The sequence below is a fragment of the Rattus rattus genome, chromosome 1, assembly GCF_011064425.1.
Source record: "Rattus rattus isolate New Zealand chromosome 1, Rrattus_CSIRO_v1, whole genome shotgun sequence".
NCBI lineage: Eukaryota > Metazoa > Chordata > Mammalia > Rodentia > Muridae > Rattus > Rattus rattus.
Window position 1 is genome coordinate 3257952 of NC_046154.1, and position 23186 is coordinate 3281137.

The following is a 23186-nucleotide window of genomic DNA, read 5'->3' on the forward strand; positions in this document are numbered from 1 at the left end:
AAAAGGAGCTGAGAAGTTGTCTACTTTTTCATCCCGAGTCATCCCAGGTACCCACTCCCCTACATCTATTTCCTCCTGTACCAGAAAAACATACAACACTAACACACTTTACTTGTTCAAGACAGGCTACTCTTTCTTCCACTACCCAAAGATTCATACCTCTCTTGGGAACTGAGAAGAGCAGAAGGAAGGAAGGAAGGAAGGAAGGAAGGAAGGAAGGAAGGAAGGAGGGAGGGGAGGGAGGGAGGAGGGAGGAGGAGGGAGGGGAGGGAGGAAGGAAGGAAGGAAAGAAGGAAGGAAGGGAGGAGGGGGGGGAAGGGGGGGGGGGGGGGGGAGGGGAGGGGGGGAGAGAGGGAAGGAAGGAGGGGGGAGGAAGGGAAGGAGGGAGGGAAGGAAGGAAGGAGGGAGGGAGGGAAGGAAGGAAGGAGAAGAAGGAAGGAAGGAGGGAGGGAGGGAGGAGAGAGGGAGGGGAGAGGGAGGGAGGGAGGGAGAAGGAGGGGGAAGGAAGGAGGGAGGGAAGGAGAAGGAGGGAGGGAAGGAGGGAAGGAAGGAGGGAGGGAAGGAGGGAGGGAGGGAGGAAGGAGGGAGGAAGGGAGGATGGTAAGACTAGGGTTGGAAAGCCACCTGTCCACTAAAAGCAGCTGTACCTGCTACTTGTACACGGCAATGAAGTCAGAGGACCATGGGTGTTAATCCATCCAGGTGGGTATAACGACACAGACCAGCTTCCATGCCTTTCATGCTTCTAGCTAAGATGTGCCTACATCTTTCAGATTGAGTTTGATATTACCCATTACTCTCCCATACCAAGCCTTCACTTACCCTGTATGTAGACAGGTCTATCCTCAGTGAGTTGTGTAGCTGGTCCAGCAGTTTTACAAATCTTTCTTTCTGAGGGTGAGAAAGAAATAGGAAAGAGAAGCAATCTGTTTCTGAGCCCCCTCAACTACAGTAGAAACAGAACTACTATGGACAAGGAGAAAGAGTGGGAGGAACATTTGGTTGGTAACACATCTTTTCCAATCTCTGTCCATGGAAAAATCAATATAAAGGAAAATGGTTGAGATGAACCCTGTTAAAATCTTTTAGCAGCACTCTCCTGAACTAGGAACCTTTTCACACTGGCATGTCCCTGGGGAAATCTCTTTCTAAATACACAATGTGACCAGTGATTGCATCCCTCTCTGTTTGGGACCTTAATTCATCTTAGTCAGCAAAAAGAAATCCAAACACTTTATTCAACTTGTTCCTGAGTCTGAGATCTCTGGACTTCTCTTGGGGCATTTTTTTGAGCTTTAAACAAAACACTTATTGATGAACAGAAGTTTTAACACTCTGCACAGATTCTTCATACCATATCTAGAAGGATGATCAAAACCCTCGAGGCACGAGAGAGCATGGTAAGAAATAAGTGACATGATTGAATAGAGCTGGGGAACGGATGTCCTTGAGCACTAACTAACCTGTGGGTCTGAGGCCCCTACCTATAGAGCAGGTCCAATGAACAAAGGATGCAGGGCTGCTCTGCTCTTCCCAACCCTAGCAGTAGAGTCTGGGGAGGCCTAGGGTGAGGGTCATCTGGCTGAGTTATCCTTGGTCTGACAAGTCAAATGGCTCACAAGGAAGAGAGGTCAGGAATTGTCAGTGTTGGGTGATGTGGGACTCAGAGGTTACAGAGGCCAAGTATGGTCTTCAGTAGTTTCTTAGAGCCATGGCCTTCAATGTCCCTTAGAAGTCCTTCCAGCTTCCTTTCAGGTAGTAAGTACCTTGGAAGGGCTGGGGACAGAGCACACAACCAAACCCTTAAATGAGCAGCTGTTAGCCCAAAGTGGGGCTGGGGAGCCAGGCACACACATGGACAGAAGCAGTGGACACTTAACACCTGCTTCCAGCTACCTACATTTTGCCATCATGGCTTTCATCAGGGACACTCCCAAGCTCTCAAGTTCTGTCCCCTAAGGACACTTTCCCTGCACATACTAAAATATTCTGAATCTTTCTCATTCCATCCCAGGCCCTTGCCTTAGCCCCAAGCCCCACTCTCCCACATGTGCATTCAGCAAAGTCAGTCCATGCCTAACTGAAGTCTCTCTAGCCTGGGGGCCTGTGGGGAGGGGATAGGATAGAGACTGGGCCTCCACCTCTTCCTGGTGGCAAGGAGCCTCTTGGGAATTCTTTGTGTGTGGGGTGGCATTGGGGTGGGTTTCAAGAAAGGGTTTCTTTTTGTAGCCCTGGCTGCCCTAGAAATCACTCTATAGCCCTCAAGTGCTGGGATCAAAGCTGTACAGCACTGCTACCTGTTATTCTGAGGCATTCTTAACAGCTTTAGAGCCAAAGTCTAGCCGTGATGATGGGAGAAAAAACAGTAATGCATTTGAAAAATGGTCAGGAAGACGTAAGAAGTCTTGCTTTTAACCAAGTTCCCTGAACTTTCTTTGGTGTATATTTTAATATTAAAATATAAATATATACTAATGTAATAGTTTCATAGAAAAATTATCATTAAATATGGAATCACATGCCTGAAGGCTGCTAGCACATTTCCAGAACTCATTATATTGGATACATCAATAGATAGTGATTAAATCAATACATAATGGGGCTTGATTGCCTTAATCAATTAGATTAACTCGTCTACAGAAAAAGTCTAATAACAACGAAAATATTGTAAGTTCTAAAAATCAGGGATCACAGATGCAGTAGACTGTGAGGATTACATAAGATTACTGATGTAATTTTATGCCTACAAAAAGAACTTTCATGAGAGGTCATATCCTGTTTATCCTGAATTTATGTCAGGTAACATTCTGAGTAATGACTGTAAGACTAAGCAACATTGTGATTAACTACAGAGGGCCCACACTTCTAAAGCATAGTAGGGTCATCGTTTCCTAGAGTCTATTTCCAATAGAAGATTGTCTATTAGTCATCTTATCTAGAAGGAAAAAGGTTGTCTTTCAAGGTAGCAACTATCTGAGTATCAAGCACATCAGTCAACTCTACACAACTGGCCAGAAAACAACAAGCCATCCAGTGACAGCATTCGGAAGCATGTCTTTCATCACACTCACACCAAAGTTGGAGGCGGCAAAGCGGTCAGATGCAGAGACGTTAGTGGAGGCGGTTGTGTGAGCATAATACGCATTGATGTTGGCCAGTAAGGTACTCATCACGGCTGGCACGCCAGGACACATGTACTTGGATGACAAACACGCAAAGTGCCTGAAAAACAGAATCCTTGTTCTCAAAGACTCTTCACAGATTGCAGCAGTAGCCAAGCAGGAACCCAATTAAAGTTTGTGGAAAAACAGCCAGGTCAGTCAACGCCCTCTGCTTATGCAGAATGGATTCCTGTGTGCATTGCTATGGCAACATCACCGACTGACACTTCTCCCAGTAGGCAAGAATTCTTTTATAGGAGTGCTGGTAGATCCCATGGAGAAATATTTTCCCTACAGTTTAGTGCACTCTTTGTTGACTCTCAGGGTAATCTAGGTCAGCTTGTTAGTTACATACATATGTTCATGGGCAAAAACATGTTGTGTTTGCTTAGGCCTGTGTTATCTGGTCCTGGGTCTTTGTAGATCCACTGTTACCTTTTTCCTTTCCTAACCATGACCTTGATGGGTAAAGAGGCATGCCTGACATGCCGGCAAATACATTCCCATTCTAATGTATGCTTCTTTACCTTGGGGCATAGACGCTCCATCCAGCTCAAAGAGGAAAAGTATGAAATCATTGCACTTTACGGCTACTAAGCACCTGTCTACTAAGCCTGTGCCTTCATTAGCTACCCCAAGTATTAGCTACTTCCCAGGACCCCAGGGAGCCTCACGTCATGGCCTGATATATGGACTCGATGCCATAGCGCATGGCAAATTCATCCACAATTTCTTGGGCTGTCTCGTCAAAGTACACCTTCCATGCATCGTCCCCCCGAGCCTCTGGGATCCAGACTCCTCCACTGCCCTGAATGTCTGTGAGGTAATGGAAAAGATTCTGCAGAACACAGAGCAGAGAGAAAGGTGTGTTACAGCACATCATAACTGAAAATTTCAGTAGCAAATTTTCTGTCATGTCACTGCTCAGTTCTTTCAGTGAACAAAAAGAATGGTCTGGTCCCTCAGACTACCCAGAATAGCACAATGAGCCAAGAATAAACAAAACAAAATGGTCCTAGACCCCCAGCCACCTGCCAACCTTACTTATGGTCAAAAGCCCACCCCTGCCTTCTAGCCCTCCACTCCCAAAGTGTTGCTCACCTCATGGAGACATGTGTATTGCACATGGTATGGGGCTACCTTCTCCTCCCCCTTGATCTCCACATTGATTTGCAGTCGGATAGCCCCTGAGACAGCTGACTTGTCTGTTCTCTTCTCTACAAAGGAAAAGAGACTTGGGATTTATAGCAATGGAACTATCTATATATAGATGGTCAATCCAAGAGGGGGAAATGGCACCAAGTCAAGTAGCCACATATTCTATAAATGACCCTGAACTAAGTGGGAGGACAGGAGTGGTCAGAGACTTATAGGGATTAGGATGAAGACTAAAAGATCTGAAACTTGAGGGATGTCCAAGCTAGAATGAGTTTTAGCCATTGACATTCTGTTTTCCAGCCCACCAGTGTCAGCACTAAAGGTAAGACAGGTCTATACAGGAGCATGATCTGGAGCCTGGTGATTTGGTATGTTTCCTAGATCTCTCCGAATGGTCTCTAATCACAGTAACATTTCGTGGTTGAGTTTACTCACCCAGATTATACCAGACATCCATCTCTCCACTCAGCGTTCGAACTTCAATGATAGTTTGGCCAAGGAAATCATCCGACTCTCGCTTCAGCCGCTGCTTTACTCTGGATTTGATGTCATCATCCTCATCCCACACACGTACCTTAATTCGATCGGAAGAGTTGTGGCACTCACTGTGGAAGGAGTGGGTGGAAAATTAGGTCGGGCAGACCTAGCAGCATCACTACTTCCTTCAATGTCCACCCCCAAAGGGCCACCTATCACACTTGAAAGAGGAAAAGAAAAATTCGGCAGACTATAGCACTCAAATTCCAAGTGAATTAAGGCTTTCAGTCCTTAGGGATGAGGAGGGAATGAGCAGTTACGGTCAATTCTGGCTTCTTATGCAGCTAACTCTATCAGCAATTCCAAATGAACGATACCACATGACTCCAGAAAGAACTGCTAGGGGCTGGAGAGATGGCTCAGCGGGTAAGAGCACCAACTGCTCTTCCAGAGGTCCTGAGTTCAAATCCCAGCACCCACATGGTGGCTCACAGCCATCTCTAATGGGATCCGATGCCCTCTTCTAGTGTGTCTAAAGACAGCTACAGTGTACTTATATAATAAATAAATCTTTAAAAAAAGAAAGAAAGAAAGAAAGAAAGAAAGAAAGAAAGAAAGAAAGAAAGAAAGAAAGAACTGCTAGTTCCTTCCTCAGAGCCCAAGACGTGAAGTCATAAGGTGCTACATGACTAGAAGGGTCACCAGGTCATATCTACTTAGCTTTCTAATTCCCCACACACCTAACTCTGTGCTTATGGACTTCTATCACTCTTTACCGAATGGCTCTCTCTTCTGTGGTGTTTTTGCTTTGGAGAAGGGAAGAAGGTCTCCCATCTTGCTCTCCTCCCCAGAGATTCCACTCTGGATCTTGGTCCCTCACCCCAAAACAGGACTAAGCAGAATCTGTTGCTGGTTTCCCTCTGTTCTTACATATTTCCACATCCAAGATATTTCCATTAAAATACTATACATAACCACTCTTCTACTGAAAAATAATGGATCAATTAACAATGAGCTTTTAGAGGACAGACACTGTCACTCATTCTTGAATAAACAGCATTATGTAAAAAGTAAAGCATCTCGCACAGGATAGGAGCTGAATGAATTGTTCATCTATAATGAGTAAATGATGATGATCATGAGCCAGTTCGTTTAAAAGTAGTCACATGAAAGTAGGCAGCAGGAACTGTTCAGATTCTCAGACAAATGGCTGCTTCCCTCAGTAACTGCTACCTGGGCTGGAGAGTAATTTTGCTGTATCCCAATCCTTTTCCTTGTGAGTGCTTGGGGAATCACAGACCCTGCTCTCTATTACAGCCATCCTGCTCAGCAGATCAGAGCCAAAGTCCTGATCTTACACCTTGGGAGTAGGATGTGAGGCAAAGCCATCTGGCAACTCCAGACTTTCATCCAAGTTCTAGACTTTAGTGAAATAGTTGAAAGAAAGAGAGGTGAGGAAAAGGAAATGGAGGAATATGTGGGACAGGAAAAAAGAGAAATTCCTCCAGACCCAAGGTTTCCACGGGCATTCTTGCCTCGATCCTGAGAAATCCTAACACTTGCTAGGCAGGCTAGGAAGCAGTTGCAGGGTGGTAGGGAGATCTTTCCAGTGCTAGAAAAAGTACTGGCCATAAACTGACCTCATTAATAAAGTGTCTGGGTAAACTACCAAGGACTGTAAGAAGAAACTCAAAGTATGGCTGTGGCCCCGTGAAGCGTGTCAGAATCTCCAGTATTTGTCCAGTCTTAGAGCTCAAGCCAGAAAAGTGAGTTGCAATACCACTTCTAAAATATGCATATTTCCAGAAAGGTCAGTCATATGTGCCCACTCCCCTGTGACTTACAAATGGAACTTCTCCTCCCAAACAGGATTCAAATTTCCAAAAATGGTCTTAGTGCGCTTCTTGGTTTTCCCAACTTGCACAGTCACATAAGGGTCACTGGATCCTGTCTTGTCTTTGGCTTGTAGGCCCTGGGCACAAACCACTGCAACCCATGAACAAATCAAAAGGTTTAGAGTACATTTCAGAGTTAAGTCAGAAGCCCCCATAGGGCTAATCACAGTCTCTGCAACTTAGAGAAGCCTGCCTATGTGTGTGCAGCAAACCTAACCTCACTTCTCCAGACCTACCCTTAGCCCCGGGCTACCAGCTTCTTCCTCAAAGCTTAATCCAAGAACCCCATCTCCTTCATTGAGTCCTTTCCGATCAATGATGGCCTCACAGGTCCTCAACCCTCTGATGTGCACACGCTTCACCCCACACCTTACCGACAAGCCTCTGGTAACTATTCCCTGGTGTCCTCCCACCCACAGCTTTCGACTGAGTGTGCACTGTCAGGCTGTTAGACGTCCTTGTATTGGGGCTCATATTATTTCCAAGCGCTTGCCTCTTCTAGTCTAAATGGGGAGGGGTGAAGAATGGCAGGAGAATCTCTCTTGCTCTCAGTTATAGCTTCTTTCTCAACCCCTTGTTCCCTCTTATTTGAGATGCCTCCTCTCAAGCTTTCCCCACCCCGAGGCCTCCCTAAACCCTCACACTTTAGCCTGCTTACCTGTGATGGTAATTTTGGCCGACCACTTGGAGGTGCCATCCAGGACACTCTGCTTTACTGTTTTCATCTGCTGCACGTGGGCAACTTTGCTCACTGTGAACACATCCCGGATAACCTCAAAGATCTCTGGTTTATTCCGTTCTCGGATCTTCATACGGTCCTTCATGGCCATGATAATGTTCTGAGTCCGGTCCTCAGCTCCATGCTTAGAGCTCTTTTCAGCGGCCCCTGAAGGATGGCCCAGAAAGAACAACTAAGCAACAGGCAGCCTCCCAGACCAAGGTCAAGCTGAGGAAGTGTCGGGAAGAGGCAGGAACAATGGAAGAAGCTTAAGGATACTGTAAGTTCTCTGTGAAAAGGCTATGTCTGTGGGGCTGTGGCTATGCCAGAGGAGTTGAGAGTGCAATTTAAAGGGCAGCAAACTCTTGATAGTGATGGTGGAATTCACTATACTATTCTGTTTAGAGAAATGCTGGAAGAGGTTCCATCGAGTCTCTAAAGTCAAACTATCACCAAAGGGTGTCTCAGATATCATGGAGCAATGGTAGGTGCCATGACAATACTGCCAATCTCATTTGCCAGGCATGACACAAATCCCAGACGTGCCACAGAACACAACTGGGTTCTGCTTATGGTCCTAGTACTTTTAATCTCAGCAAATAGTATAGTGTGATTCAAAAATATATATAATCTTTGTTATCAGACATGTGTTTAAATCTTATCTCTACCACTCCTAGCTTTGAGAACCACTTTTTCTCTATGAGGAAGCAAAGATTCTTATATCTTGGGATCCCTACCCCCAGCCCTTTTTATGAGACAGTGTCCCCTCTATGTCACTATGTAGCCTTAATTGCCTTAGAACCTCCTATATAGACCAGGCTGACCTAGAACCCACAGAGATCTGCCTGCCTCTGTCTCCCAAGTGCTGAGTTTAAGGGCATGTGCCACCATGCCTGGCAGGATTATAACAGACGTCCTTTCAACATAAGCAATGATGTAAACTATTCAAGCTGATGTTCTTGAATTAAATGAATCCTACAAGAGACTCTAGCTCCATAGAAGGCTATAGAAAGTTCCAAGGATTTTCCCTAAAGCCTAAGAGACTGCTCTAAGACCCACGGTTTGGACAAGCAGTATCTCCTGACTCAGCACCGTATTTTCTGAAGAGTAGAGGCCCTTGGACTAGAGCAGAATAGAGAAGTGACAGATCCAACACTACTGTCCCTTGCTCGCACTATTTTAGAAAGGCCCTGCTGCCCCTGCTCCCCAGTCCTCATCCCATGGGCACTCACGCTGTAGGCAATCAGCATTGAGCAGGTCTTGGCACTTCTCATGGCACTTGACGCCACACTCGCTGCAGCGCATGCCTTGCCGGGCAAGGCCCCAGAGCAAGCCTTCACACTCATAGCAGTAGGTGGGTGTCGTGGCAGACCAGACCTCAAAGTTGTGGGGCGTGGTGCACGAGATGGGGTAGATTAAGGCCTGCAGAGTTTTCTTATACACATGGGATTTCTGAAAGACACATGCCCCATCACAGACCAGCAACACTATCACTGTATTAGGAAGGACTGAGGCCCTGTGGGACAGTCAGGTCCATGGCTTCTACTCTGGCAGTGGATAACACATCCTAGCCTGGACCAACCCAGAGCCTGGCCTGGCATAGAAAAGGCCACACTAGAATGTGCTTCTAGTCATTCGTTGTGTGCCCATTTTTGAGTCTGAGCATTCATTCACTCTAGGGAAACGAAGGGTAATGGGTTCACTATAAAACCCCAAGATCAGTGGTCATGTGCTTCAATACTCCAATATGGACCCTTATTTCTCTACACTGAAGAAACTGAGACCAGACACTATCTTGGCAACTCTACATCAGAATTTAAAAATTCAGTTAGTATGTCTACTGAGGTGACCACTCCTGAGGCTAGTAGAGTCACAAATGTCCAAGAGTCACTTACCAGATCTTCATCCTTGAGAGAGGTACGTGTAGCCATAGCGGAAGTAATCCCTGCTTTCCTCGACTGGACCAGTGACTGTGAGGAAGAGTTGCCTGTCAGTCCTGGCTGCCACAAGAGACTGGCCAGGTCCTGGGAAGGCAGCTTCAGTTTCCAAAGCCACCTGACTATGACTGACACTATTCTAATTTTGCTGTCACTAGACACTACCCCAGGGTAACAGGAAATAGGGCCTCAGGTTCAGATGTCCAGGGATTGTTCTAGCAGTGTTAGAACAGCACTTCCTTCAGGGTATCCACCACCCAAGGGCTTTCCTCTTCCACTATTCTTAGGGTGTCTTATCCCATAGACATCAAAGGAGAAATGGAAAGCTTAGAATTATAGTAAGAAATAGGACACACACACACACACACACACACACACACACACACACACACACGCGCGCACACACACACTCATTTTGACCCGTATGTATGACCAGGTACCATCCCACACACAATCCATGGAAGATACAAAGGCCAAAAGCCCAAATAAATGGCATTTGATAGGAAAAGGGGACAGTGGGGGCTAGACAGGACGGAGAGTAAAGTTCAAAAACTGGGGCTGTCCTGTTAGCAAGTGTAGAGAAACCCCACATTTCTGCCAAGCCCAAGTCTTAAAGGCGGCCCCTGGAAGACACAAGACTTCATTAAGGCGGCAGACATTGGACAGGCAGATCTTATTTGAGTCTAAGCAAAAACACCAGCTGAGAGAGGGGCCCAAACAGTTTGGGTATGTGGCCTTTTAAGAGGATGGGGAAGGGCTCTGGATGCACTCACCATAGCCTGTGTAGAGGAAAGCAAAGAAAGGAATAACATGGCGTTAAAGTCCACTAAGGGCATGAAAACTTTCAGAGGCATCTGAGTGGTTCTCTCCTCCAGTTACCACAGGGAACATGTTCTAATCTCCTCTGCCTTTATCTACTAAAAAATGTGTTCAACCCAATTGCTGCAGGGCCCAGACTGAGTGCCCACTCTAAGGACAATATTGTGTCTCAAAGTGAAAATGGGCAAGGGTAAAAGACAGAGGAAGTAAGAAAGACATGATTCAGATGTGCTTGAGGAAAAGGAAGGCCTACTGAGAAAAGAGTAAAAAGGTGAGATAGGAAATAGAGAAAATATGACACAGAATCCATCTTCTATTAGCTAGATGAAAAACTGATGGAGAGAAGTTCAGAGAAGAATAAGAGAATGAGAAAGGAGGTGAGGACATGGAAAGAAATATGTAAAGAAAGAAATGACGAGGGGAGGGGAAGTGACATTCCCAGTCACCCAAGGAAGGAGAGGGAGGCTGCTGGGAGGAAACGAGAACACAAGAAAGTAAAGGGGTGGACAGGAAAACCAGAATGGACAGAACAGGGAGAAATAAGAGTGACAGGAGCAGAAATTGGGAAAGAGATGAGGTTTACTTGGGCCTCATTGAACCCTCGTACCTTATATCTGGCTCTAAGAGCTCAGAGCTCAGAAAGCCTGGTCCCACTCTATCCTACCCACTCATGGACTATGAACAACTCTTCACACTGATCCTACTTTAGGAAGTACATCCAGGAATAGGAGATTTTGGTCATCCTGGAAGTCCCAAGAACACCTTTAACTCGTAAGCCTGATGCAGTCAGTTGCACAAATGTTTTATCATTGCTCTCACTGTCTTAGGTTAACAGACACAGTCTATAGAACTTATATTTTAGGAAGAGGCTTTCACCTGTCCTCTAGGAAGGATCAAGCCCCAGTTAAGCACATCACACACCAAGCTCAGTTATATCTAAGGGCTAGAGGCTAGAGTCAGGTTCCATTTCAAGCTATTGAAGAAGGTGGCCAAGCTACCTAGGGAAGTTAAGATGCCTAGTGTAAGGCCTCTGAGCTCAGCATTGAAGGTATAAGCCACAAATATGCTGGACAAGAGCTTGACTCACTGAAGAACCCAGGATTCTGACTTGAGAGTGAGTTAGAGCTAGGTCCCACTGAGACCATCACTAAATAATCCTGAGAGCTTGCCAAGACCTGGTGGGGTGTATGCCCAAAGACTACTGCCTAAGCTGATGCCAGGGAATTGACTCACCAGATCACTGACAAGTGGCAGTGGCTTCTTTCTTCGTAGATCTGGCATGCTGTCGATGCCATAGAGCCCTCCCGCTGGCCTAAGGAGAGAAGACGACATCAGAATCTCCCCAGCCTGGAGTTACTGGCAGGTTCTGTGTTCTACTATTCTTATTATCCCTCTGCTCAGAGGATGGTGAACTAACCTCCATGTACCTTTAGAGGGGAGGGAAGGCCGTAAGTGAAGGAAGGAAGTGCAAGGGATCTGTTTGGAATCTTCTTTTGGTTTCTCAGTGGTTCCTGCCATTTCAGCAAAGGTGTAAGGGCTCTTTTAGCTCACTGAAACAGTTCAAGGCATTTTTGTTGATTTGAAAATGCCTGTACTCCAGAAGGCAAGCTAAGACTGGTGGCCAAGAGAGCTTTCTGTTCATATAAGAAGTCTTGAACAGTCTAGGCTACATCAAAGCCTGTAAGGCGGCTCTACCAGAAAAGCCCGCTGCCTAGGTAAGCAAGACTACTAAGAAATGACATGCTGAAGGAGACTTCCATCTAGCCATGAGACATTCATCTGTCTGTCTACTTGAGCCTTCTGAAACAAAGGGTCCCACAGCTAGATAAGCCCTAGAACTCAGCAGAGGCCGAGGGGTAGGACAGGAGACTTAGGAAGCCACAGGGGTCAGGATAAGAGGAAATTGCAAAGAGACTCTGTTAGTCTAGATCAGCCCTAGACACCTATCAACAGAGACCAGAGAAGAATGACAGAAAAGCAACTGAAGATCTTTATCATTGCCTAATTTTATTAACAACAAACAATTTTAACAAGAACCAAGAAGACAGAGCATGCTTCCAAAAGAGTATCAGTCTTCTAGCACTACAGCCTGAACTCTGGCTGCAGTTCTGCCAGCTTGCTAGTCCTTCGACAATATTCCATCCTCTCGTTGAGTCTCGGTTTGAGACTCAGTGTCACTTCCATAACATGAGGTTGAGTTAAAAAGGGAAAAGAAGTTTCTGCTCTTTAAGGCTGAAATTCTGAACTTTAGTGAAGACAAATAAATCATCCCCAAACCAAACTTTATGTACTTGGCTTTGTTTTGGGACGGGGTCTCACAGCTTTGTCCAGGCTGGCCTTGAATTCACTATTTGGCTAGGTCAGGGGGGCCATAAACTAACAGCCCTCCTGCCTTAGAGTGTTGAGCTTTCAGATGCAAACCAGCATACTCAAGTAATTATGCACTTACACTGTAAGAACAATGGGCTAGAAATATTGGGTAGCCAATTGCACACCATAACTGGTCTAAAGATAGAAGCCCCAGAAGAATAAGTAATTGTGTCCATGAGAGAGGCAAAGAAGCAAGTCACTAATTGGGTTAAGACCAGGAGCTGGGGTAGCCAAGTCAACATACAAGATGTCCAGTAAACTACCTCAACACAGGCAATGGACTTTGTTTTGAAGATATTACTACACAAGAGGAGATTGTTTTGCATTTTATTTTAAAGCCAATTTGGAGATGTTCTACTGACATGTATACATTTTCTACTTATTGGAAAAAAGAACCTAAAGTTCACTTTAGAAACAACTGGTGGCAGGGATTCAGAGTGAATTCTAACAACTACAATGTGCTCTGGTTAAGTCAAGAGGTTTTTGCAACAAATTATCTTTTGAAATAGATAGAGAGGGCTGGCTTTTTCAAACACTTTGCTTGACCTAAGACGAAAGGTATGTGGAAAATGTAGTAGTTAGATTTGTGATCCGATATTCTTTCCTCGCTAGAGCATGAAGAGGCAACTGAGAAGTGTGCTGTCAGAAGCCTTTATAGGGCAACAGGAAAAAGGAAGGCCAGGGAGCTCAGTAGGCGGTGTGGGGAAGAGAGACGCCTTGGGGACACTTAGCTCCTCTCTCAAGAATAGTTAGTCAGCTCTGGGCAGCAGCTGAGCTTTAAAAGGACTCTGGTGCAATCCCATGGATCAGAGACTCTCAGAAATAAAGCACAGAGAGAACACACTGAGCTCAGAAGGGATGCCCCTTATGCTTTGTCTGGAGTGGAGTGTAATAAGTGAGTCACAGCAGCTGAAGCAGGGCTGAGCCCAGGGGCAATCTAATCAGCCACACCAATGAGACAAATAAAGAGACTTACTCAAATGCCCTTATTGTCTACATAAAAAGCGGTGATATGATATATTATATGATAAATAAGAAATTACACAGGCAAAGACAGGCAGCTAAAGTGACCTTTCCTGACCCAGGGACTGCTGTGCAAAGCTCCTGCCTGCTTCAGCCTCTAGAAGGTCATCAGCAGCTCTCTTTCCCAGACAGCCAATGAACCCATGGTGGGGCCTCTTCCTCTGCCACAATCCATCATGTGGAGCCATCTTACATATCCCCAGAGAAAAGCTAAAAATAGAGACAGATGGGATCACAGGAAGCTTGTAGAGAATCACTTACCCTTCTGGGAGCCACTGAGGCAAGGAGGGGTCACCATCATCTGAAATCTTTAAAAAGAGAAGGAGAAAGTTAGCTCGGGGAAAGATGGGAGAGAGTCTATAGATTAGACAGTGAGCAAAGTAGGTCACATGAGCCATTTTGTGACAGAGTCCATCTGAGGTCGAAGCCAATACTCTATTACCTTGAGCAGTCAGCAGGCTGTTGCAGGGAGCATTGCCTGACCTCCTTCTCCACAATACACAGAAAGGATCTAAGGCCAGCTCTGAGGTCTTATTCTAAGATCCAGTGGGAAGAGCTAGCTGTCAGAACTCTCAGGATCCCAGGTCTTACTGAAGTAAAAGGACAATTTGGGGCAGCCTGGGGTCCTCCAACCTCTACCTCACTGAGTATAAAATGTGTATGAGTCCAGTCTCTACATTTTATAAACTATCTAGTAAGAGATCATAGGGCAGATTACTTGGATTATAATTCTGGTGAATTTTATGAAAAGTTGAAAACTGAGGGGGGTCAAACAGTCAAAGAAAGAACAACCACAAACAAAATAAAACAAACCTTATTTTTTAAAGGGCTCTGCATAAAACAAAAACAAAACAAATAAACAAAACGAAACAAAAAAACCCAACAAGCAAAATTTTTAAGCAATGCAGAAAAGAGAGAGTTCTAAAGTTAACAGGAGGCTCCAAGAAACCCATCCTGCATGCTTTTAAGAAACAAGAAACCTAGCATTAGTACATCTGGGGCTTCCTGGCTTGCTTTGTTCCTTTCCAACTCTTTCCAACCCTGCCCCTTTACTAGCCTGGTGCAAATGAGCTCTGGGAGCAAAACTTATGTGGTTAGTTCTGGATGGGAGTGAGGGATGGAATGGGGCAAGACAGACAATGTGGGAGCCAAAACAGGGCGACTAGTGATGGAAAGGAGAGCAATCACTCAGGAGAACTTGGGTTAAAGTGAACACCTTGTCATGTTGCCTAAACTTTAACTTATATGTCTTTTCCATCCCTATGCCACCTCATCTGCCTCCTGTCCTAGTCCTGGAGGGGATGACAGATAAGGGAGGGACAGGAACAGAAGGCAGCAAGGAGTGGCTGTAACAAGCATGATGTGCTAATAGAAGAAACAACAGCAGGTGAGAAGCATGTCTCCTAAGGATGTCGGGGGCAGAGGCAAAGGCTAAGCATCTGTGCATTCCTAGATCCCGCCAACAAGGATGTATCTTCTCTCTGGAAGCAGCTACTGTACTGAGTGGATTCTCATCTCTCTTTTTAAATTCTTGGAGTTAGACATTTGCCAGAAATTACTTGGCTTCAGAAAACAGATGAAAAAAGTCTTTGGGAGCTAAGCCCAGATCATGCATACTTCCTGTGCTCAGAGAGGGCAACAGTTTGCAGAAGCACAGGGCATGCATACACAGCACACTGAAGGAAGGAGGGGAGCAGGAAGAAGTCTAGCCAAACACTTATAGAAGGTATATTCATAGATAGCCCATGTATCTGAAGAAAGGACAAGGTGAACATGAATCTTGTGTTTATAGGTTCAGAACCTATGAACAAACTCTTCTGAACAGGATTCAGTGTTCTTTAAGGGCCCAAGTCACAAGCAAAGTAAATCCTCACCAAATTCAAGAGCCATTGCTAACAGGCACAGTGCACTGGTGCATCACACAGCTTGAGATGGCCATACAGCAGGTGTGGAGAGGCTTGCCCAGACAGAGGCCAGGGAGCCAGTTCAAAAGCATGAATGCACTTCCATACTTGGGGTCCCAGACAAGGACAGAATATATCTGTGGCAGCTCTCAAGCCAAACTATAAAGTATGTGAACATGCTGGGCTCAGCCAGAGTTGTTTACAACATATGCTAGGGTCAGCAACAAGTAGGAAAGGGACACACACTGTGCAAACTAGGAGCAGTTAAGTGCTGCAGTGTCAGACTGAGTACAAGTGGAAGCACACACATGCCGCACTGAATGTGCATCCATGCCAACACACATACATCCTCTCACTATGTTCCAGGGACGGTGGCCCAAGCACACACAACATAAGCATGCATACAAACTTCTTTCTGAAAAAAAAAATAGATTCTCTACATGAACCATAGCTCAGAGGCACAGATCATGCACACATATACATACACACAGTACTCAGAGAACAGTAGAAAATAAACAACAAAATAGGCCCAAATGACCAGAGGCACAACCTGAAGAGCTTCTCGCTTTCCTTCTGCAGGAAGAGAAAGAATAGGAAAAAAACAAAAAACAAACAAAAAAAAAAAACAGCAGAAAGGTTAGTAGATTCAGTTCTATTGTAAACCCCCCAAAATGGCAGCTAACCCTAAGGGACATGAAGGGGAGGGACTGACTCTGAACACAGAGGAGGCCATGAAGGACACCTGACTGCCTCCCAGAATCTTTTCTTCCTGTATTGGCCAATCTGGTTTTTAGTAAGAACATCTAGTGGGTACTTACTACAAAGGACAAGGTCTCCCTGGAAATTCCACTTGTTCTTTTCCTCTTTCCAAAGTGGTCTGTGTTCAGAATCAGGGCTGCCAATGCCACAGAATCGTCATTAGACTCCTCTTGCAGGCAGCACCAGTACTGAGCACACAGTACCTTCTTCTTCAAAAGCCATATGGGTTGAATTAATCTGTATAGCAGGTCTTAAACCCTAAGCTTGGTGGCTGAGCCCCTCCATTTCATAGAGCAGATCTGGCCATGCATTTGCTCAGTGAATCTGGGCTTGTTTCTCCAAATTAAATTAAGCTGGGCCAAAGTAGGGCATGCAGTTAGAGCCAGGATCAAGATATTGAACATGTGAAGACTTTGGGGTATATTATCAATTGCTCTAAGAGAAATCACAGGGATCTGGATATGAAAACCATGACTCCTATCTCAGGTTTAATTATTATGTGCTGATCTCAGCAATACTACAAAGAAAATGGACACTTTCAGATGGTTCAAGCAAGTCACAACAAGAGACAACGTCTCCTTTTCTTTTCACCAGAGACAACATTACTTATGGAAACACATGTGGCCAGGGCCACCGGCTTCCTTCTCTATGAGATCCATCCAACTAGGCCTTTTCACTTTCTTTTCTCTCCATCTGAAAAGTCCATCACTATCATATCACAAATAGAAGAGAAATATCTGTATTTCAGAGAGCAAAGCAGATTACTTGTCCAGACAAAAGAATGAGTTCATCAAGAGGAATCCTCCAGAACTGGGTGGCACCAGAAGAGTGAGTGAGGATTAAAAAAATAGCTACTTCCTGGAACAGGAACAGATCCCTTTCACATCCACATCCCACCCTCCTGAGGACACCCTCCTTATTTCTCTCTGAATAAGAAAATTAGGCAAGAAATACTTTGACTCTAAGGTTCAAATTGGAAATGGTTCTTTCCTTCTCCACTTCTTTTTTTTTTTTTTTTTCCTTTTCTTTTTTTCAGAGCTGGGGACCAAACCCAGGGCCTTGCGCTTGCTAGGCAAGTGCTCTACCACTCAGCTAAATCCCCAACCCCCCTTCTCCACTTCTTATAGTCTCAATATCATACCATATTCTGGTCACCCTTCCCCCTCCCTGCCCTTGATTTCTCCAAAATTTCCTTCTCAAGAATAAAATATAATCAGTTCAGTGCTGAGGAAATGGCTCAGTGGACGAAATATTGTTGCACAAGCCTGAGGACTTGCTAGACTAGCTGTATTGGCAACTTCTGGGTCAACTGAAATCCTGACTCAACCAACAAGATGGAGAGTAATCAAGACCCCTGGCATTAACCTTAGGCCCAAGTATGTGTACATGCACACACATAAAAAATTTAAATATAAAATAAGCCCACAAGTCCATCAAGGTTCTTAAAGATTTGATTCCAATTCCCAAATTTTCATCTCCCACCAACTTTTCTGGACTTGTATATAATTTGTACAACCTCATTTCCCCACACAGTCAGAAATCCACACATTCTGCCCTACCAGCCTGACGCAGCTTTCCCTGATACCCACCGAGGTTGGAGTTAATTAAGTCCTCCTAAGGCATCTAAGTTCTGTTTGCCTTTGTTTCTTTTTAGTACTTACCATATCATGCTTGACAAATACCGTGATCATACACGTGAGAATGTGACAGATAGATACAGATGCTCAATCTCCACTGGATATATTGACATATGTCAGTCTATCATTACACCAGTCTCTTCTCTTGCTGGCTGCTTCCAAAACATTATTATAGCTAACCTTTAGATCCCTACTTAACCCAGCACATTATATTACTAGTTGCCTGGCACATAGCACCGTCATATCTCATGCTTAGTTCAAATTCAGGATATGCTAAAACACACCACCACCACAACCACAACCACCACCACCACCACCACCACCACCACCACCTACCTCTTCTTACCTTCTCATACCCAATGCCTGAGATAATCCTCCCACACTCACAGACAATTAGATTCCTCCCTCTTTTCACCCAGTAAGTATGGGTTGATTATTCGATCCTCTGTAATCTACCTCCTAAATATCTTTGACATCTTTTCCTGATTTGTATTCTAGATTACCACTGACCTAATCCATAGTCTCATTGCCTCCCATTTGTACTACAAGAAACTCTATGCTCGCCTCCTTAGCACGGGACATGGTCCTCTCCAATTCATACTCCATAGCCTACTCAAAATGTAGATGAACTTACTTGAGAGTAAGCACTCTGTATTACTTGATCTTACCTTTTATCTTTGTAGTTAGAAGGCTCAGCAAATCTAGCACTTGTATTTAGCAAAGGGAATCTATAAATTTTAGGACTTAGAACTTTTCTAAGAAAAATCTCTCTTGTTCAGGACCAAAGAAAATATGTCAGAAGCCTGTGCCATTTTTGGAGGTGGAGGCAGAAGAATCAGAAGTTCACTGCTATCTATCCTTAGCTACACAGTGAACTGAATGTCAATGGAGTATGCATGAAGCTCTGTCTCAAACACCCCATGTTTTTAATTAAAAGTTGTCAGAGAGACTTCATCAATAAGATATTTAAGCAGAGACCTGAAGGAAAGGAATAAAAAGAACATTCAGAGTCCTTGAAGAAAAGTATTTTCGGTCTAATATACCCAAGTGTGAAGCCTAAGGTGAGAACATAATTGGTGTGGAAGAACAGCTAGTTTTCAGTTATGAGCCAGTTCAAGTTTTCAGAAGAATTCTGGCTTTCATTCTTGGTGAGACAGAAAATCATTGGAGGTTGTGAATAAGAGTGATGTGATCTTTGATAACAATTACTCTGATTGCTATGACAGAACAGACTGTAAAGGGACAGGGGTTTAAACAAGAAGACCAGTTAGACTACCGCAACAATCTAGATAAAAGAAAATGATGGCTCAAGCAGAAATGAATGTGATGGAGGCAGAGGTTACTGCTTAAAACACAGAAGACAGGTTAGCAAGATGACTCAGCAGCAGTTAAAGGTTGAGTTCAACCCTTGGAACCCATATGCTAGAAAGAACTGACTCCTGTCCTCTGACATATGCACATGTGCACACACACACAAACTCGCGCACACACACACACACACACACACAGAGACAGAGAGAGACAGAGACAGAGATAGAGACAGAGAGACAGAGACAGAGAGAGAGAGACAGACAGACAGACAGACAGACAGACACAGAGAGGAAATGAATGAATAAAGTTAAAGGTAGAGGAGGCAGAATGTACTAATAGATTGGATGTTAGTTGTTGGGAAAAAAGAAGTCAGGAATGACTGCTATTTACTGGAAGAAAAACTAGATAAAGAGCAGAGTTGCTGGGGAATTGAGAAGAAAGATCTCGAGTCTGATTGGGATATGCTCTGTCTACGACACCTGTTTACCTCCTAATAATCATACTGAGTAGACATGGAGTGGGGTTTGTGGAAGACATGAGTTTCAGAATGATTATAAATCCCTATGTCTGGAAGATTATCACTTCAGCAGTGGGTAGGACAGAGAGGAAGTGGCATGGTTGAGCCCTGGGATGCTGTGAGGTTGAAGAGATAAAGACAGATAGATAAGCATAGCCTGAAAGCAACGGCATGCAGAAATTACCTTGAGAAAGCCCAGACAGCTTTTATGGGAGCCAAGTGAAGAGAATGTCTCAAGAAGATCGAAGGGAAGGACAGAGAGTCCAGGAACAACCCCTACTCTCATGCTCAGTTCATGTCTGACAAATGTGCTATGGCTGTTTTAGAGGAAACAAACAGTTTAATAAATGATACCAGACAACTAGGCATACATAATGCCTAAGAGTGAGGTTGAACTGTACTTGTACCTTGGACCATGCACACATAACTTCAAATGGATCATGAACCTAAATATACCAACTAAAACTATAAAATTCTCAAAAAAAAAAAAAAAAGAATTAGGGGCTAGGGAAATGGCTTAGTTAAATGTCTGCTGTGCAAGCATGAGGACCTGAATTCAAGTGTCTTCCTCTATTACACACATGAAGTATTAAATCTTTGTGATTTTGTTTTAAACCATGATTTCTCAGCTGTTAACAAAATCATGACCAAGACAAGAAAAAGGTAATAAACTGAATTTTATCAAAATTCAAGACTTTTGTGTACTACTTCACATCAATTACAATGGTTCTTATTAAATAAAAAAAATTAAAGATCCTCTGGAATTCCTGTGCACTGCTAGTAGTAATATAAAATTCTGCACTTTGCCAACTGAGCCAGCTCCACAATCTCCAATCCTCTGAGGTACTTCTCAAAGAACATTATGGGTTTAGGTTTATATACTTAGTCTGTGACCCATTTGAAGTTGTTCTTTCTTTTAATGCAGTTAAGACATAGCCTTGGAGTTGTTCTGTGTTAGTCAGGGGTTCAACCTAACCCTTGTGCACTGTGCATTTTAGGGTGTCTGTCAGGATGATTTTACTCTTCTCTCCTTCAAAATGGCCTTAGGACTTTTGACTTTTACTGTGACTCCTTACTTTATGTTTTAGCTTGGGCTGGAGAAGAGACCCTGTCTCAAAAAATAAGATAATCATAGTGAGGATGATGTCTGACACAGTAATCCCACCTCAGAGTACACACCCAAAAGAAATGAGAGCAGGAACTCAACACATACCATCTACCCATGCTCAGAGCAGCACTGTTCACCACAGCCACAGAAGATGCTACTCAACTGTTCACCACAGGCAAATAGATGGGTGAAAAGCTAGTGTATACATGCAGTAGCATACTGCTTGGGAGAAAATGCTGTCTCATGGATGAACCTAGAGGATATGAGGCCAAATAAAATAAGCCACCCTCGAAGGATAAACATCATTTGATTCTACTTACACACATTCACTATTTCACTCACTAAAGCAGTTGGGTTCACAGAAACAAAGTTCAGAGACCAAGGGAAGTACAATGGACAATTAGTATTTAAAGGTTTCAGGGCTGGAAAAAGCACATAGATGTAGTGATGGTTATATAATGTGAAGATATAGAATTTACAATTTGAAATGGATAAATATTTTACCATAGTAAAACTTTGTAATAAAAGTTATAAAATTCTTATAAAAAATTATGCTCCCTAGACAACAAGAAAATAAACAACAATAAAATCAGACAAAATATTTACAAGTAATATATGCACTTATATCCAGAACATACAATAGCTTGTATACAACTTACTAACAAATAAACAATTTTTAAATGTGTCAAAAATTTAAATGTACATTACTCTAGTGATAATACAAAAAGGACCAACAAACATATGGGAAAATGTTTAATAACATTAGACACTATGAAAATGCAAATCAAAACTTCATTGAGAAACCACTTGACAACCACTAGAGTGGTCAAATGGACAAATATTCTAGCCAGTGCTAGTCTGAAATTAAAACTCTATGTTCCTGTTGAACACACTATCAAACAGTTTAATTCCCTAACTTGTCAAACACAGAATCACCCCAGGAAACAACAATTCTACCTCTGAATAAATATCCAAGAGATTATAAAGCATGTCCAGTATGGACAAGGTGCAGTCAGCCTATAATCCTAGCAGCCTGGGTACTGACTCAGAAAGAAAAAACATTCAGACAAACGGACAAAACGCCAGTTTCATAGAAGCATTATTCTTAAGAGCAAGAAGTGGTAACAATCCTCCAGAAGACCACCAACAGAATGTCTCCCCAGGGAATATTATTCAGTCCCAGAAAAGAAAACGAAGCACTGACGTGTGCAATACCACTGGTGAGATTAAAATAACACGCTAAATAAATATACACAAAATGTCCGCTATTTGTGGAAGTATGCAGATCTCAAAGTCACAGAAACAAAGTGGACTAGTGATTGTCAGAGGCTGGAGGCAAAGGGGTGGGAGAGTGATTGCAAATGGAGATGCTTAAGATGTTGGAAACGCATTCAGAGCCTGCCCCACATGTGGCCCATACATATACAGCCACCAAACTAGGTAAGATGGATGAAGCAAAGAAGTGCAGGCTGACAGGAACTGGAGGTAGATCTCTCCTGAGAGACACAGCCAGAATACGGCAAATACATAGGCGAATGCCAGCAGCAAACCACTGAACTAAGAATGGGACCCCCATTGAAAGAATCAGAGAAAGGACTGGAAGAGCTAGAAGGGGCTCGAGACCCCATATGAACAACAATGCCAACCAACCAGAGCTTCCAGGGACTAAGCCACTACCCAAAGACTATACATGGACTGATCCTGGACTCTGATCTCATAGGTAGCATTGAATAGCCTAGTAAGAGCACCAGTGGAAGGGGAAGCCCTTGGTCCTGCCAAGACTGAACCCCCAGTGAAAGTGATTGTTGGGGGGAGGGCGGTAATGGGGGGAAGGATGGGGGAGAGGAACACCCATAAAGAAGGGAGGGGAGGGGTTAGGGGGATGTTGGCCTGGAAACCAGGAAAGAGAATAACAATCGAAATGTAAATAAGAAATACCCAAGTTAATAAAGATGGAGGAAAAAAAGAGTCAGGGAGCAATAGACAGCCTCATGTGGGATAACCTGAGAAGTAGGCAGAAATCTACCAAGAAGCAGCACATGTCAAGGGATGAGCATGTGCAGAGGGAAGAGTCTAGCTTTGCCTCTCCTCAGTTCACTCACACAATTCTTTCTGGCCTTCTACAACACAGAAGATTGGAAATAATTGGAAAGTGTGTATCAATAAAGAATGAACTATTCTTTATTTAATAGAAAAAAAGATGTTAGAAACGTTCTTATATTAGATAATTGATGGTCTTATAATTATGTGAGTATATAAAAACAATACCTTTTAATGGGTGTAAGGGCAATTTTGGCACTTTTTTTTTTCTTTTTTTCCAGGGCTGGGGACCGAACCCAGGACCTGGCACTTCCTAGGCAAGCGCTCTACCACTGAGCCAAATCCCCAACCC

General features: G+C 43.9%; 1 protein-coding gene across 7 annotated transcripts in view; it reads right to left on the reverse strand.

The window, feature by feature from the left end:
• The window catches only part of Unc13b (unc-13 homolog B), an 82948-nt gene that overhangs the window by 20081 nt on the left and 39681 nt on the right, over positions 1-23186 (reverse strand). For 4 of the 7 annotated variants that reach the window (XM_032891880.1, XM_032891899.1, XM_032891871.1 and 1 more), the window contains 13 exons: positions 16013-16035; positions 13820-13866; positions 11399-11477; positions 10120-10125; positions 9305-9379; positions 8642-8861; positions 7350-7577; positions 6641-6782; positions 4755-4924; positions 4263-4378; positions 3836-3999; positions 3072-3222; positions 823-891 (listed from right to left, as the gene is read on the reverse strand). In XM_032891880.1, the coding sequence (XP_032747771.1) occupies positions 823-891; positions 3072-3222; positions 3836-3999; positions 4263-4378; positions 4755-4924; positions 6641-6782; positions 7350-7577; positions 8642-8861; positions 9305-9379; positions 10120-10125; positions 11399-11477; positions 13820-13866; positions 16013-16035 (1490 nt within the window). The remainder of the gene's footprint in view (positions 1-822; positions 892-3071; positions 3223-3835; positions 4000-4262; positions 4379-4754; positions 4925-6640; positions 6783-7349; positions 7578-8641; positions 8862-9304; positions 9380-10119; positions 10126-11398; positions 11478-13819; positions 13867-16012; positions 16036-23186) is intronic. The other 3 variants (XM_032891909.1, XM_032891890.1, XM_032891920.1) reach the window with 2 other exon arrangements.